The sequence below is a fragment of the Ceratotherium simum genome, chromosome 22, assembly GCF_057802395.1.
Source record: "Ceratotherium simum simum isolate JZ-2026a chromosome 22, ASM5780239v1, whole genome shotgun sequence".
Lineage (NCBI taxonomy): Eukaryota > Metazoa > Chordata > Mammalia > Perissodactyla > Rhinocerotidae > Ceratotherium > Ceratotherium simum.
In genome coordinates this window covers 302,269-318,235 of record NC_141921.1, presented here as the reverse complement: position 1 = coordinate 318,235, position 15,967 = coordinate 302,269, and the positions used below count along the sequence as shown (strand labels likewise).

The window sequence follows — 15,967 nt, the reverse complement described above, 5'->3', positions numbered from 1 at the left end:
AGTACCTTTTAAGTGTAAATTTTTAACTATATGATTAAATAAATGTTAACTATTTTCTTCTTGTATTTTACTTAATTCTAGCTCTTGAAGTAATTTTGAATCTTGATTTGGACATGCCCCATAATAAACCATCATTCCAAGTTTATACCATCTGAAAATATGATAACTTTACTTCTGTATCGTCTTCTACTTCACTATTAAGAGGATTAACTAAATAAGACCAAGGACAAATCTGGAGACCTCTTTCCATGGTTGCAATTACTTTTGGCTGTGGTCATTCAACCCAGTCACCTGACTAGTCCATCAAACAAGCCTCATTTCAGGAAGAACTAACATTTACTTGGTATTTAACATATAATAAGCTGTTTATATGTGACAGCTTATTTAATCTTCACAAAAGTCCTCCAATATTCTTATCATTCCTCTCATTTTGGAATTGAGGAAACTGAGGCCCAGAAAGATTACCTTGTGTAAGATTACCTGGCTGGAATATGGCAGTCAGGAATGGAATCAAGATGGGTCTTTGACTCACCCATGCTGTCTCCTCTGCTCTTCACAAGCGTGTTAGGGAAAACTTATCGAAAGTCCTTTGGAAATGAAAGTTCCCTAATCTGCTTGTCTTCCAGGTTGGGAGGTTTGTTCAATTTGAGTGAGTCTATGTTGGCTGTAATCGCCCTTGTTTTCTGCCCTTGAAAGGCAAGTGAAGGATTGAGAGAAGCAATTGTAGCCTAAAAACAACACCCTACTTTGGCAGAGATGAATATAGAACCTGTAGAGTGTGGTGCCTGACTGCTTTGTATTTTTGTAACCTTGGGCATGCTGTTTAACTCTCTCTGCCTCAGTTTACACATCTAGACAATAGGAATAATGATAGAATCTTCCTTTAGGGTGTTTATGAGGATTAAGTGATTTAGTTCCTATAATGTACTTAGAATAAGGTCTTTAGTAAGTATTCAGTCAATCTTACTGTTGTTGTTGCCAACAGTACCATTATTCCTGGGGAGTCAGTGTCCTGCACGGACACCTGCCATCAGTGGAATAAAATGAACTCCTTTCTTTTGGGTAACAGAGCAGCTTCCAGGCCAAGAGAGCCATCAGCATGAAAAGAGCTTTCACAAAAATATTTTTAAATATTTAGTTTTATTGCAAAGAATTAAAGCACACATAAATATACAAACATGCTCTTTCTCTCTCTCTCTCAAAACAAACCGTTACTTATTTTCTCCGGGAACACGGTGTTTGGGAGTGATAGGAAGTGCTCTGGGGAACATATTTCTGTCTCTTTGTTTCCTTGCTTTACTCAGGATATCTGATGAGAAGCATGTGTCATTCGGGATAAGTGAGCACAAGCAGGAGTCGACTCAGAGCTTTCTCCCTGGGCAGAACCAGGCAAAGCCTTCTGACGTTTCTGAGCAGTAGAGCCCATGCAGTTCTGCTGCAGTGGATGCAGTAATATGCTTAAATTGTGAGATGGTGCTGGGAGGGGTGGGCTATGCATAACCTTCTTAAGTAATTTGTGTATACAAGTTAAATAAAAAAGCATATCATAGGGTTTGAGACCAACATCTGGCTGGGTTCAAATACCGCCTCGGCTTGTTACTAACTGTGTGACTGTGGACAACTTACACAACCACTCTGAGAGTAATCCATCACATGGGACTAAGAGTTCTGGAAGGGAAGGGGTGCAGGGCATGAGAACAGACGATTTGACTTTGGTGGGTATCCATCTACCTGTCCAGATGCTGGGTCCTTGGTGGTTGTGAACATGGGCTGACTTGTCCATCCCAAAGCAGCTCTGGGATGCAGCTTAAGGCAGTAGGTTCTAAGGTGGGCATGTGATAAAGTTGTCACTGGCCAAGACAAAGTGACAAAAACGAAGACCATTTAGTGTGTGCTCCTTCTGGCTGGAACACTCCATGTCAAATACACACTCACACATACACATATACACTCACACACACACACACTTGCACAATACACACAGACACACATACACTCACACTCACCTGAATAATTTCTCTGTATGTTTACATCTTAATTCAAATATCACTCCCTCAGAAAAGCCTTCTCTGACCCCTAGGCTAGATTAGGTACCTCACTTACATGCTTTTATACTTTGTGACTTTCCTTCATTTACTTATCACAGTTTATAATTACACATTTGTGTGATTATTTGATTAATGTCTGTCTTCGGGTGACCAGCTGTCCCACTTTGCCTGGCACTGATGGGTTTTCTAGGACATAGGACTTTCAGTGCTAAAACTGGGAGAATCCTGGCCAAACCTGAAGGATTGGTCACCCTCGTCTGCCTCTCTCTCAAGACAGCATGCTCCAGCGGGCAGGACTATGCTCTTTGGTTCACCATTTATTCTCAGGGCCTGGCACGGACTTGGATCACAACAGGAACTCAGGAAATGTCTGTTGATCCCATAAGGAAATGAGTGAATACATCAATGTAAGCTGAACTGTCTTTTCTTACAGAAGCCTGTCTTTTTTTCTTGAGATTATTCTTCCTATTTTAGGTGTCAAATGTCCCTTTTTTATAAATTATCTTTATTTGACAAAATTTAAAGTTGACAATGTTGTGTAGTCTCCTTGCCTTCCTTCTCCTCCTTCCTGTTTGGGGGTTTGGAAATCCTACTGATTTGATGACTCATTAGTTCAGTGAAAAGGGAAACAGAATAGTTGGGGTCAAAACATTTAAGGAAGATTTGTCTCTGTGCTAAAATGCTGGACTATACGTTTCATGAAGGCAGAAATTATGGATATTCAGTTCATTTCTACATCCCCAGGATCTGGCACAGAACCAAGCATGTAATAAGGGCTGAATAAATATTTGTAGGATAAATGAATGAAAAGGTTCTCTGCCCAGCCTCAAGATGTGCGGGAGTAGACCTGGAGTGCCAACTCCATTTTCCTCCCCACCCTCTGACTTACCCTTCCACACCCGTAGACGGGACTTTAGCATCCGCCCTGCCAGATGAGTGAGAAGTGTGTACCATCCCAGATGAGTGAACATGGGGTCCCTCCCTGCCTGTCCTGGCTCATCTCTTGATATACTTTCTAATACCTAAAGGGGCTTTTGTGGTCCCTTGCAGCATCTTGAATACTAAGAGCACCTCTCTCTCACCTACATGGCTTTGTTCAAGCTATTCCCTAGGCCTGGAATGCCTGTCCCACTTCATCTCCTAGTCTAAGCTTGTGTCCTACTCTCTAGGAGGCCACCTCTGGACCATTTCACTCCTCACCCCTGGTACCCCTCCACAAGAGTCTATACCATACCATGGACCATGCTGTATTCTGTTCGTCTCCTTACTTGTCTAGCTCCCTTTTGGGTGGGGGCGCTTCTTGAACACAAGAATTGTTTCTGATTCATCTCTGTGTCCCCAGCATCCAACAGAGGGAGATGACATGCTCTTAGGTGGCTAGTAAGTATTTGTAGAAGGAAGGGAATGTATCAGTTACCTGTTGCCACAAAAATGCTAGGGAACAAACATGCGTAAAATCTTAGTGACGTACAACAAGACGTGTATTTTTGTTCACAAGTCTGTCAGTTGGCTGGGTGATTCTGGTGACCTGGGCTTGTTAGCTGCCAGTCAACTAGGAGCATTTGCTGATCTTGTTTGGGCTCTCACACGTGTGGGACGTCACCTGCCGCCCCTGGGCTGACTCAGCTCTGTTGCGCCCAGCAGGCTAGCCTGAGCATGTTCTCGTGACAGAGGCAGAGGAGCAAGAGGAGGAGGAGAGGCACACAGTCCTCTTGAGGCCTAGGCCTGGAAGACTGGCACAGCGTCACGTCCACCTCGTCCTGCGGGCCAAAACAAGTCACAGGCTGACCCAAATTCAAGGGGTGGGGAAATAGACCCCACCTCCCAGTATGAGGAGCTGCAAAGTCATGCTGCAAAGGGGGTGGATACAGGGAGGGGTAGAAAATGGGGACCATTTCTGCAATCAGTCTACCATAGAGAGGGAGCCAGCAAAGAAGTGTCATATCAGTTTCTTTCCAAAATGATCTCTTTTGCTACCCTGCCTGACATCTAAATGAATTTATCAGAAAGGTTTCCAAAGATGAAGCCATGCCATTCCTTGGGAGGGAGTGATTGCCCCACCATAAAAAATATTTAGTAAGAAGCTGAATTCCATGGTCATAGAAACATCAGATGCGAGGAGGATAAGGCTGCTTCTAGCGGTGAGGGTCAATATGTTCACCTGTGTTGCCCCTTTCTTTCCAGATCAGCAAAGACCCGATATTTGTACCAGGAGTCTGGGGCCCTTATTTCTCAGCCATGGTCCCTGGGTTCTGGCTGAATGAAGGTGGTCAGAGTGTTACTGGAAAATTGGTAAGTTGACTCTTTCTCAGTATGGTCTTTTGTGTTTTTACACCCTTGACTAGCGCATTTTGTCACACTATCCGTACACCCAGTGTCTGGATGATTTGCAGTCTCCTAAATCAGAAGAATTCTCTTTCTCCTGGTGTGTAGCCCAACATATGGTACATACACAGCATGTGTTTTCCAAATGAATAAATGTTGGTCCAGGCAATAGTGGCTAACCCATCTTCTCACCTGTCTTTCACACAAGAGTCCATTTTTCTCATGGCAGTGAGAGTGATGTTCTGCTTTATGAAAATGGCCATGTTACTCTCCAGCCCACATCCTTCAGTGGTTCCCCATAGCACTTGGGACAGTACAGATAGTTTTCTGGGCACAAGATGCCCTTTGTGGTCTGTCCCCTCCAGTCCCACACACGTCCCTGTCACTGGGCTAGATGGCCCTACACACAGCTTCCCCACGGCTCATGTTACTCCACTCCTGTGCCTCTGTATGTGCTTCTGTCCTTGCTCAGAGAGTTCTTTACCACCTTCATAGTTTGACTTGTCCTTTAAGACGTAACTCCAGTTCTCATCACATTCTGTTATTCTTATTGGTTTACTAATCTGTCTTTTCCAGAAGTCTATGACTCTCTTAAAGGCCAAGGCCGTATCATACTTCTCTTTGTATCCAGCTCAGTGTCTGGTTCATAGAAGGTGCTTGATAAAAATTTGTTGAATTCATGAGGTTGTCTAATCAGGAAGACAGAAGGTCCACACAAGTAAGATGAGTACTGTACCTAAGGTACAAGGCACAGAGCTGGCACAGAGCTAGGTTAAGAAACTGTTTGCAGAGGAGAAGGCATTTGTGCTGAGCCTTAAAAGATAAATAGGGACAAACCATGCAAAGAAACATAGGGATACTCTTCTAGGCAGGAGAACTGATATAGGAACAAAGACATGGGAGTGAAAAACAACAAGGCATATTTGAGGGTAATTGCAAATAGTTCAAAATTTCAGCTGTGGCATAAACTGTTCTTAGAAGAATGACTTACAGTAAAAGCTAGAGAGCTGGGCAGGAACCACATCATAAGAATTCCCTGTAAGCATGCTAAGGAACTGAACTTTGTCTAGTAGACCAAGACCAAGAGGAACCAGTGCAAGGTTGAAAGAGTGGATGGACATAGTCAAGTCTCAGTTGTAAAAACTCTGGCTAGCAGCAGTGAGGAAGAAGGCCTGAGGGCAAATGGCTGGAGGCAAAGGGAGACCAGTTTTAGTAGGTTAGTCCACAGACAAAAAGCCGTTAGGGCTTGAATGAGGACAGTGGCAATGATGACTGAAAACTGAGGTTAAAAGATCAGCAGGCCTTGGAGGGATTGGAAGGCAAAGGAAAATGAGACCTAGGCTCAGTTACCCAACCTCACATTGACTATGTTCTATTGAAATCATCTGTTTATGGTCTGATTCCCCTACCAGCTCTTCTAAACGTTCAGCCAAATAAAAAGTGATCTGATCCAAAGCTGGATGTGGATGCAAATAATCATTAGTTTCCATTTCTTAGTGTACTGCTATTTTATTCTTCACTGCCTCAATTCTCTTTCAAAGTCGGTGGAAGCATAGTGGCTGGCTGGCTGGCTGCAAAGAGCATGTTCTGTGCCTTTGCTCTTGTGCCAGGCTACAGAGATGAATTAAATGATTTAGACCTCCATCAGTCCCTGGTTTTAAGAAGCTCATTGTCTAGTACGGAAGCTCAGTGAGTATAAAATAAATAACATCTGATTGGTCTTAATAACCAGTGCTAGAAAAGTCGAGAAGTAAGGCATCATTGTATGCTAAGGTGCAATGGGGCTGGAGTTGTACATTCTCCTGTTTAAACTAGTGTGATCTATTTACACTTTTTCTGTGACACATTGAAAATCCATTACTGAAAATATAGCCCTTTTCAACGCCACATCATGGTATAATCACCCTTAGCAGACCCAGAACTCACAGATGACACAACCCAGAGGCTTTTTTAACAAGGATAATGATCCAGTAAGCCAACTCTTTGTGCCGGATGCATGTCCATGAAGCTGTCCATCAACAGGTTTTCAGAGACTTAAGTATACAAATTGAACATCTGTGTCAGTCTGGAAATGCTTTTGGATCAAAGTTTGCTCTGTTGCTATGGATATAAGCCATCTTCGCCCAAAGGTTATGACATATCTTTGTGGACAAGAATTGGTTATGCCTGTTTCCTAAGCCTGAATTTAAATAAAAAATGTGACCTCTTTTTTGCTATTAATAAAATCTTCATTATAGCCCACTATGGTTTTCGACAAGAGTCATGGGAATTCTTGGGTAGCTGATTTTGCACCATCAATCGATCAAACTGCATTTGGGGTTCCAGTATGGGCAATTCTACATATATAGTTTCATTGGACATATGGATGAGGCATGATTGACCCATGGACCACAGAGAGTGAAATCTTAGGAAATCTAAAAGCTAACATATTGGGCAAAATCTGAATCAAGAACAAAACAGGCTGTCCCAAAAAGCATCAGTCCAGAGAGGCCAAGCAAAGAGACAGAAACCACCTATAAAATAAAGACATAAAATAACAATAACGATGATATAATAATAACGGTAATTGCCCCTTATTGAGTGTGTTTTTGTATGGGAAGGATTTATATACATAATCTCGTTAGTCCTTGAATAATATTCATAACAATCACAATGCCTAATATCTATTTTGAAGGCTTATTTCCCTGTCTCCATTCCAAGAGCTTTTCATGTACTATCTCATTTAATCGTCTCAAAACCCCTACGAGATAGGTACAGTTATTATCCATATTTTATAGATGGGTCACTGAAACTCAGGGAGTAAGCACAGCCTGGAGAGATGACCGGTGCGTCAGCAATAGCCATGATTCCTTTGCCCTTCACCATTCCTGTCCATTTACTTATTCTCATTTATTCTGTCGTGAATTCTGAGCTCAGGTTTTACAACACGTCGTCGTCATATAGGACACTGTAAGAGGAAGGCCCATCTTTTTTGTTCTCTATTTCATGTGTACATCTTCTCTCATGTGCCACATCTGCAAGTGTCTACTCAATTATTACATTGTCCCTAGTCTCTTCTAAACACACATCACAAATACACCATCTGAAGCAGAAGAGAAGAGAAAGGAGAGGAAAAGGGAAGTAAAGGAGGGGAAAGAAGAGAGGAAAAAAGAAAAGAAACAAAAAATTATATAAACTCTAGATTTGAAAAATAAATATTTTGTCTCTCTTTTTCTTTTTTGGTGAGGAAGATTAGTCCTGAGCTAACATCCGTTGCCAGTCCTCCTCTTTTTGCCAAGGAAGATTGGCCCTGGACTAACATCCGTGCCCATCCTCCTCTACTTTGTATGTGGGATGCCTGCCACAGCGTGGCTTGGCAAGTGGTGCATATGTCCGTGCCCAGGATCCGAACCTGCGAACCCCGGGCTGCCAAAGCGGAGCATGTGAACTTAACCATCACGCCACCAGGCCAGCCCTCAGGTTTTTACAATTAAATATAGATCTTCCATCACAAGGCAAATTCTTCATTTCAAGTATGTGAATAAATTGGTACCTAAAAAAAAAAAGTCCATCTGGTTAACTTGAGGACGAAGAAAAAAATAGGATAGAATCTTTTCTGGCCCTGGAGCCCTCGCACTTTCTTCTGACTGAGATTTGGACTCGTTTTTCACTCATTCCAGGCTTGTACCTCTGAGATGTATTTCCACTGGGAAGGGGACATAACCCCTCCCCTGGATGATTGACTTCAGTTCAGCAAGCACCCATCAAAGACTGTCTCGTGCATGTCAATACTCTCTCCAGGATAGTTGTGCAAAAAACATTGCTTTTTGCCCAGATTTTTCCACAAAACACTGACCCATGCAGTCACTGCATCCTGATGCTGAAGCTCATTTCCACCTGGACCTTGGCCATCCCTGTCTCTGACCACTCTTCTCTGTCTTCCTTAAAGTTATTTGTATTGGGAGTGGCATTCGGTGTGGGAGGCTAAGACACGTTCCTGAGCTGCCCCTGTGGTGGCGTTGGCTTTCTGGGATCATTCGGTTTGGGTGGGGGGTTACCTTTGAATTGTTTGAGCCCAGGATTTAAATTTGAACTTGAGCCACAGGGTCGCAATGTAGCAAGCCACTTTGTGCTCCTGGAATTTTAGGATTCGTGCATTGAGTGCCTCTCTGCCTCCTCCTTTATTGCCAGTGCCGCTCGGCCTGGGGCTGACCTCAGGGAGACATCAGTCTCCCATAAGTAGGGGTAGGAAGAGCTTGCGGTGTCCACAGTGCTGCAGAGGTTGTGTAGATAGTGATTTCATCCCTTCATTCATTCACTCGTGCAATTGCTCTGGGCCAGGCAGGAATATTGTTACATGATTCCTGTCCTCTAGTAGCTTATCATCCAATGGGAAGTGGGGTATAGAACTGATAATTATAATTTATCATAGCACATAAGGTCGATTGCACTACCCTGCAACCTACTGCGGGTATCTGTTATGTGCCAAGCGCTTTTGGGCCCTTATTAAGATTCAGTATGCCGTCTGGTCTTCACAGCATGTCTGTGTGGTCACAGACATGTGTGGCTATTATATCAGTTTTACTAGTGAAAAAATAGGCTCAGAACAGTGAGGTAACTTGATCCAGGTCTTACAGTTTTAAGTGGGAGAGCCTTGATTCAAACCCAAGTCAGCTACCGGAAGCCCCAGATCTTTCCAGAACTGGACCTGACTTTTGTGGAGCTGCATTTCTGACTTTTTCTTACAGTTCTCTTGTAGACTCCCTTGGGAAGCAATTATTGTCAGTTAGTGTGACTTTCTCTTCAAGTATTTTGAAGCAAATGCAGTTGGCAGGCTTTGTAAGGCCCTGAGAGAAAAACGCAGGTGTGTCAGTCACTGACAGTCTCTACGTGTAGACCTAGATGTGACCCCAGCATTTCACTTAGCTAGCTGCAACGGTTTCATGGATGCAAAGACCAACTCTGCATGAACAAAAGCTCCACGGTTGCCTCCTCCTGCCCAGGCTTCACTGTATTTTTGTATACCCACCTGGACCCCTGCACAGCTTCCTAATTCATTCTTGCTTCTAATCTTCCACCCTCTAACCACTTTGTCTCAGTCAGTCCAGGCTATAGACAACAGAAATTTATTTCTCGCAGTTCTAGAGGATGGAAGTCCAGGATCAGGGTGCCAGCACGGTCAGGATCTGGTAAGCACCCTCTTCCAGTTTGCAGAGGGCCATCTCCTTCTATCTTCATATGGCAGAAGAGGAGGACTCTGGGCTCTTTAGACCCTTATAAGGGCACTAATCCCATTTCTGAGGGCTCCACCCTCATGAACTAATCACCTCACTAAGTACCATCACATTGGTGGTTAGGATTTCAATGTATGAATTTGGAGGGACACAAACATTCAGTCCACGACTGAATTAGCCCTCTTTAAAGATTGCAGCTAAAGTAATATTTCTAAAACATAGACATGACCCTCTCAGTCTTGAGAGCTCTCCAGTTATCAGTAGAATAAAGTCTAAAATCTTTAGAGTGACATTTATTTATACAACCAGTATTTATTAGTACTTACTATGTTCAAGGTACTGTTCTGAGTGAGAAAACGGCAGTGAATAAAACAGCCTCTCTGTCCCCCTTCCAAAAATCTACCCCCTTGTCAAGCTTACATTTTAATAAGAGGAGACAAGTAATACACAGTAAAGTGATAAAAACAATAAATAAATAAATAAATTTTATTTTATGGTATAAGTTGTTAAAAATAATAGAGGAAGAAATCTTGTGAGTTCAGGTGAGCAGTTTGCAGTTTTAAGTAAGGCGGTCAGAGTAGACCTCATTGATGTGATAGCCAAACAATGAGGAAGGAAAGTCAGCCAGCCATTTGGAAACCTGGGGGAAGAACATACCAGGCCAAGGGAACACCCAGTGCAAAGATGCTGAGGGGTTTGCTGGCCTGGGGTATTAAAGAAGTAGCAAGGAGGCCATGTGGATGGAGCAGGGTGAACCAAAATGAGAGTTGTAGGAAATAAGTTCCAAGAGGTAATGGGGGCTATATTATTGGCCACTGTAAGAATTTTGACTTTTACTCTGAGTGAAATGGGAAGCCATTGGAGAATAATGAGCACAAGAGAGATAGGACATGACTTAGGTTTTTAAAGGATCATTCTGGCTGCTGCCTGCTATGTTGGGAATAAACTCTGGGGTGGGAGTGGGGGAGATAGAAGTAGGGAGACCAGAAACAGGCTATTGCAGTAATCCAGCTGAGAGATGAGGATGATGGCAGAGGAACTGATAAAAAGTGGTCAGATTTTAGATGTATTTTGAAGGTAGAGCCAACAGGATTTCCTGATGGATTGGATGTAAAGTAGGCAAAAAAGAGAGAGGTCAAGGTTTTTTGAAGGATAGCATTGCTATCAATGGAGAAGATGGGTTAGATGACAAGGAGGCAGCATGAGGAAGAATCAAGAATTGCTCCCAGTTTTCTGACTGTAGTAACTGATACACTCCCTAAGTTGATCCTCCATTATGTGTCTTCGTCTTGGTAACAAGCACCAGCATTTATGTTTTTATTAAAAGCAGAAAATTAGGATTAATTCTTCACTCCTCCTTTTCCCTCTCTGCTCACATCGAATCCATCAGAAAGACCTATTGATTCTAACTCCAAAATGTATATCACCAATCCATCTATTTTTATTTACCTTCACTCCCAGCACCATTGACCAAAGCACCATTATCTCTGTCCAGGTCTATGTAAAGTGCATCTTTGTACACAGCATATAGTCAGGTCTTGCTTTTCTGTAGAGTCATAATCTCTGATTTTTCCTTAGAGTGTTTTAACTCTCTACATTTGATGTAAGGATAAATATGGTTGGATTTAGGTCTTCTATTTTGCTATTTGTTTTCTGTGGTCATTCTGTTTTTTCTTTCTCTGTCTCTTTTCTGCCTTTTTTTGGATTAATTGAATATTTTTCCGTTTTCCGAATTCCATTTTAATTTCTCTATTTGCTTTTTAAGCATCATTTTTTGCATTCTTTTTTAAATTATTTCTTTAGGAATTATAATAAACATCCTAAACTTTTCAGTCTACTTAGAGTGCATATTGTATAACTTCATGTAAAATATAAAAAGCATTCAACTCCTTAGTTCCACTTATCCCCACCCCCAATTCTTTATGCTGTAGTTACAATGAGTATGATATCTACAAATGCTATACACCCAACAGTATAGTCATTCTTGTGTTATTGGCTTTAAACAATATATTAGTCTTCTCAGGATGCCATAACAAAGTACTACAGACTGGAGTGGCTTAAACAATAGACATTTATTTTCTTACAGTTCTGGAGGTTAGAAGTCTGTGATCAAGGTGCTGGCAAATTCAGTATCTAGTGAGAGCTCTCTTCCTGGCTTGTAGACAGTGGCCTTCTCACTGTATCCTCACGTGGCCTTTCCTAGGTGCCTGCACATGGAGACAGAGCTTTGGTGACCCTTGCTCTTCTTATAAAGACACCAATCCTATCAGATTAGGGCCCCACCCTTATGACCTCATGTAACCTTAATTACCTCTATAAAGTCTCCATCTCCAAATACAGTCACATTGGGGGGTTGGAGCTTCAAAATCTGAATTTTGGGAGGATACCATTCAGTCCATTAGAAACAGTCATGCATATTTCAGAGAAATTCTGAGAAACGAACATAATCTTTTGTATTTACCTACGTATTTACCATTTCCATTGTTTTTAATTTCTTTCTGAAATTTGAATTTCCATCGGGTATTTCCCTTCAGCCTGAAGAACTTCCTTTAACATTTCTTCATTTCTTGCAGGTCTACTGTCAAAAAAAGTTTTCTTTTTTTTTAATAAATGTATTTTACCTTCTATCTTGAAAGATATTTTTGCTCAATATAGAATTCTTTGTCGACCGGATTTTTTCCCCCCTTCAGCATTTAAAGGTGTCACTATATTGTATTCTGACACCATTGTTTCTTATGAGACAGACTAAACTAGCTCTGCATTAAAGAAGAATTTATCCACTTGTAAGTGAAGTTGCACTATGTAAAGCTAATATTAAAGTTGTAAAAAAACCATAGTTTATATTTTCTTCCAAGAGTGTTGTTCTTTGGAACTGTTCAGTATCGAAACCCACAGTCCTTTCTTGCAGCATGAAAGAAATTATCTAGGTTTTCTTCTTTCATTAGATTTTCATGAGAATTTCAAGGCTGGGAAAAATCAGGCAATGGTTTTTGCTTTGAGATAAGAAGACTAGGTAAGTAAAGAGCTGAAATAGCTGAAATGAAGAAAGTGACGGTACAGGTAGATGCAAATGGAAAAAAGGCAGTTGTGACAAGTGGTAAGCATCTCTCTGAGCCTAATGATTTCCTTACTCGATTTACAAAGCAAGGTAAAAGACAGCCTCAAAACTAATCCATAAAACTGATTTTAATAGAGAAAACCCGCCAAGCAAGATAGCTTTTCTTAGCAAAATGGTCATAGCACCTAAAATTCTTAAATGCTAAGTTTGCTTTTATTGTATGTTTTTCTTGCCTGTGAACTCTTTGCCCACAGTTTTGATATCTCAGTCAATGCCATTCTCTGTCTAATTTTACAGACACTCGGCTATTTGTCATATTAACTTATTAAATATTTTAGAGAAAGAATTAGAAATGGTCTTGTCCAAAGTGAAATAAGTCAGAGGGAGAAGGTCAAATACCGTATGATTTCCTTCATTAAGTAGTAGATAATAACAACAATAAACAAACACATAGGGACAGAGATTGGATTGGTGGTTACCAGAGGGGAAGGGGGGAGGGAGGAGGGTGAAAGGGATAATTCGGTAAATGTGTGTGGTGATGGGTTGTAATTAGTATTTTGGTGGTGAACATGATGTAATCTATGCAGAAATAGAAGTACAATGATGTACACCTGAAATTTTTACAATGTTATAAACCAATGTTACTGCAATAAACAAAAAATTAAAAAAAAAAAAAAAGAAATGGTCTTGTCCAAGGTCATGGCCTGAGCCAGAACTGATCTCAGGATTCCTTGACTGTGTTCTCTCTGCCATATCAGAAACTCAACTGCCTAAGTGAGTCAGACAGAAAGCATAAATGAATAAACAGACTAAGCAAAGAAATATTTTTTTACTTCCACAGAGAAGTTTTTCTTTCAACTCATAGTATTCTAGGGCTAAATTCCACGTTCCCTCCTTTAACAGAGAGATAGGCACAGGGAAATAGACCTCTAGCAACGTAAAACGTTAGTGCTATCGTGATAAATCGATGAAATCTGGTGTCTGTTGTGGGAAATGATAGGGAGTAGTGGTGCCTCTTACAAACTGAAGGGTACAGGCCTGTCTGAAGCAATCAGTCACCAGCTGACAGCTCTTGCCATGGGGGACTAAGGGTGGCCCAGTGTCTTACATTCACCAATTCTTCAAGAGAAACCAAAATCTGGATTTTAAGTGAAATCTCCCAGTTTTAAAGTATTGGCTCATTTTTTAAAATGTTATATATCCCAAATAAAGTACATTTATGGGCCAGATGCCACCTCATACTACCCATTTATGATCTCTGTGTTATACTGTATTGCATTTCTATTTCTCCCATGTTCCAAATGCAGATGCCACCCTTATAAGGAAGGGCCTAGAAATCCAACCCTAGTTAAATACTGTAAGATGGCCTCTCCTTCTTGATGTGGACCTGAAAGCCATCCTGAAGAAGATCTGGCTCCATCCAGCTCAAGCTTCCTGCCTATCCAAATCGTCTGTAGACTTTTCTGCCTACTCTGACGGCTGCCTGCTCTCAGAACTGAAATCTAAGAAGATGAAGGAAACAAGAAAACACTCATAGAGTTAGACTAGCTCTGTCTATATATTTCTAAGGCAACCACTTGGCAAATACAGTCACTGTGGTAAAACTGGTTATTTCATTGGAAAACAAATAACCACTAATGGGACACTATGTTCCTCTATACTGTGCTAAATGCATTAGAGAATAGACTGTAAGTAGAGAGACCAACCCTAGGAACAGGCCCTCTGGGCTTTTGAAATGAGTGCTCAGCTATTTGACAAACTGGTTTGTTCTTTGATAATCAGGGTGGGCCTTTACCACCAGTTGCCTTGAAAAAACAAAAAGTGCAGCTGATTATTTGAGATCCTGTTCTTCCAACCATTTTGAGTCTTTTGTGGTACCCCCTTCTTTTTAATAATAGATGTTATGAACTGAAAGCCACCTATGTACCAGGCACTTAACCACAACCTTCCCTGCAAAGCAAATTTTATTATCCCCATTAAACAGTTGTAGGATATGAGGCTCTGAGAGGTCAAGTAACTTTTTCTAAGTAGCACAGAATATAAGTATAGACCATGAATTTGGACCCAAGTCTGTCTGTTTCCAAAGCCCTTGTTCTTTCCACTGAGCCACTGTTTTAAAATGTAGATTTTATTATTATTCGGGTATGATGAGGCCAACAGATCAGGAAATGATTGCTGTTGAAATAGTTGGTTACTTACAGTTCTCAAGAGGAGGGGGCATGGCATGCCACGCAGGGCCATGTGGGAAGCACCAGGGCTGTTCCTAGTTATCTGATCCCTAGCCATGGGGTGATTAGCAGGGAAATAGCAGCCCACAGAGGACATGGTGGGGAGGTGGTCTCTGGATTAGTTAGTTTGCCTGTGAAAGGCATGATCACAGGTGAGTTGAGTCCTTTACTATCTCTAGGAATTGGCTAGCCCTGGGAGGGGCAGTCTCTCCAGAGTCAATAAGGCTCTGGATATCAAAGCATCAGAAATACAGACAATAAAAAGACATGACGAATATGGCCACATTTCCTTTTCTTAGACCCAGAAGTTCAAAGTCATCCTTGACTCTGATTTACTTATGTTCTGTGACTGGTTAGTCACTAAATCTGTTTTATTTTCTTTAAAATGTGTCTCATTCCTTCATTCAAGATGTTAAACATTGTTGTAGGCACTGGAGAGTGGGAAATAATGAGGCTCTTGATTTAGAAGAGCTCGGAGTATAGGGTAAAAGAAGGCCTTGTCTGCATTTCCTGCTCTCTATGCCCGATTGTCTCCCTGTCATACATACTCTACCAGACCAGTTTTTCTTCAGTTTTCATCATTTTGCTCCCCAAATCAAAATAATTTCCTATGGCCTCTAATCCAATAAAATTATAAACACTTATCTAATTTTCAAGACCCACTGTCTGTCCCCACCCTCCTCATTCATCCAATATTTCCACCACTTCATTTATTTTCTAATTAAATTGCAGTTACCCTGTAAACAGTTACCCTGTGTGTGCCCCACACAAATAAACACAAATGTAAAGTGTGTGGTAAGTGCCACCAAGAAGTACCTAGTACTATGTGACATATGTTATGCCTCCATATGATTCGTGCATCCCATGTTTATTCAACAAATATTTATTGAACATCTGTGATATGCCAGGCACAGGGCTTGACCAGTCTCCTTACTGTCCATAGCCATATATGTCTTTCCATCTTTATGTCTCTGTGCAGCACAGCCTCCTGTCTGGCATGCCTCGCCTCCAGCCCTTTACTGCTCTAAACTTTACATGTTCTTGGCCTCTCAGCTAAAGCCTCACCTCCTCCAACTGTATAATAACTACCAAATT

The 15,967-nt window shown here is 41.5% G+C and overlaps 1 protein-coding gene across 7 annotated transcripts in view; it reads left to right on the top strand.

Moving 5' to 3' along the window:
* FGGY (FGGY carbohydrate kinase domain containing) overlaps nt 1-15,967 on the top strand; it is a 395,835-nt gene that overhangs the window by 254,124 nt on the left and 125,744 nt on the right. For all 7 annotated transcript variants that reach the window (XM_087445838.1, XM_087445839.1, XM_087445836.1 and 4 more), the window contains one exon: nt 4,233-4,340. In XM_087445838.1, the coding sequence (XP_087301964.1) occupies nt 4,233-4,340 (108 nt within the window). The remainder of the gene's footprint in view (nt 1-4,232; nt 4,341-15,967) is intronic.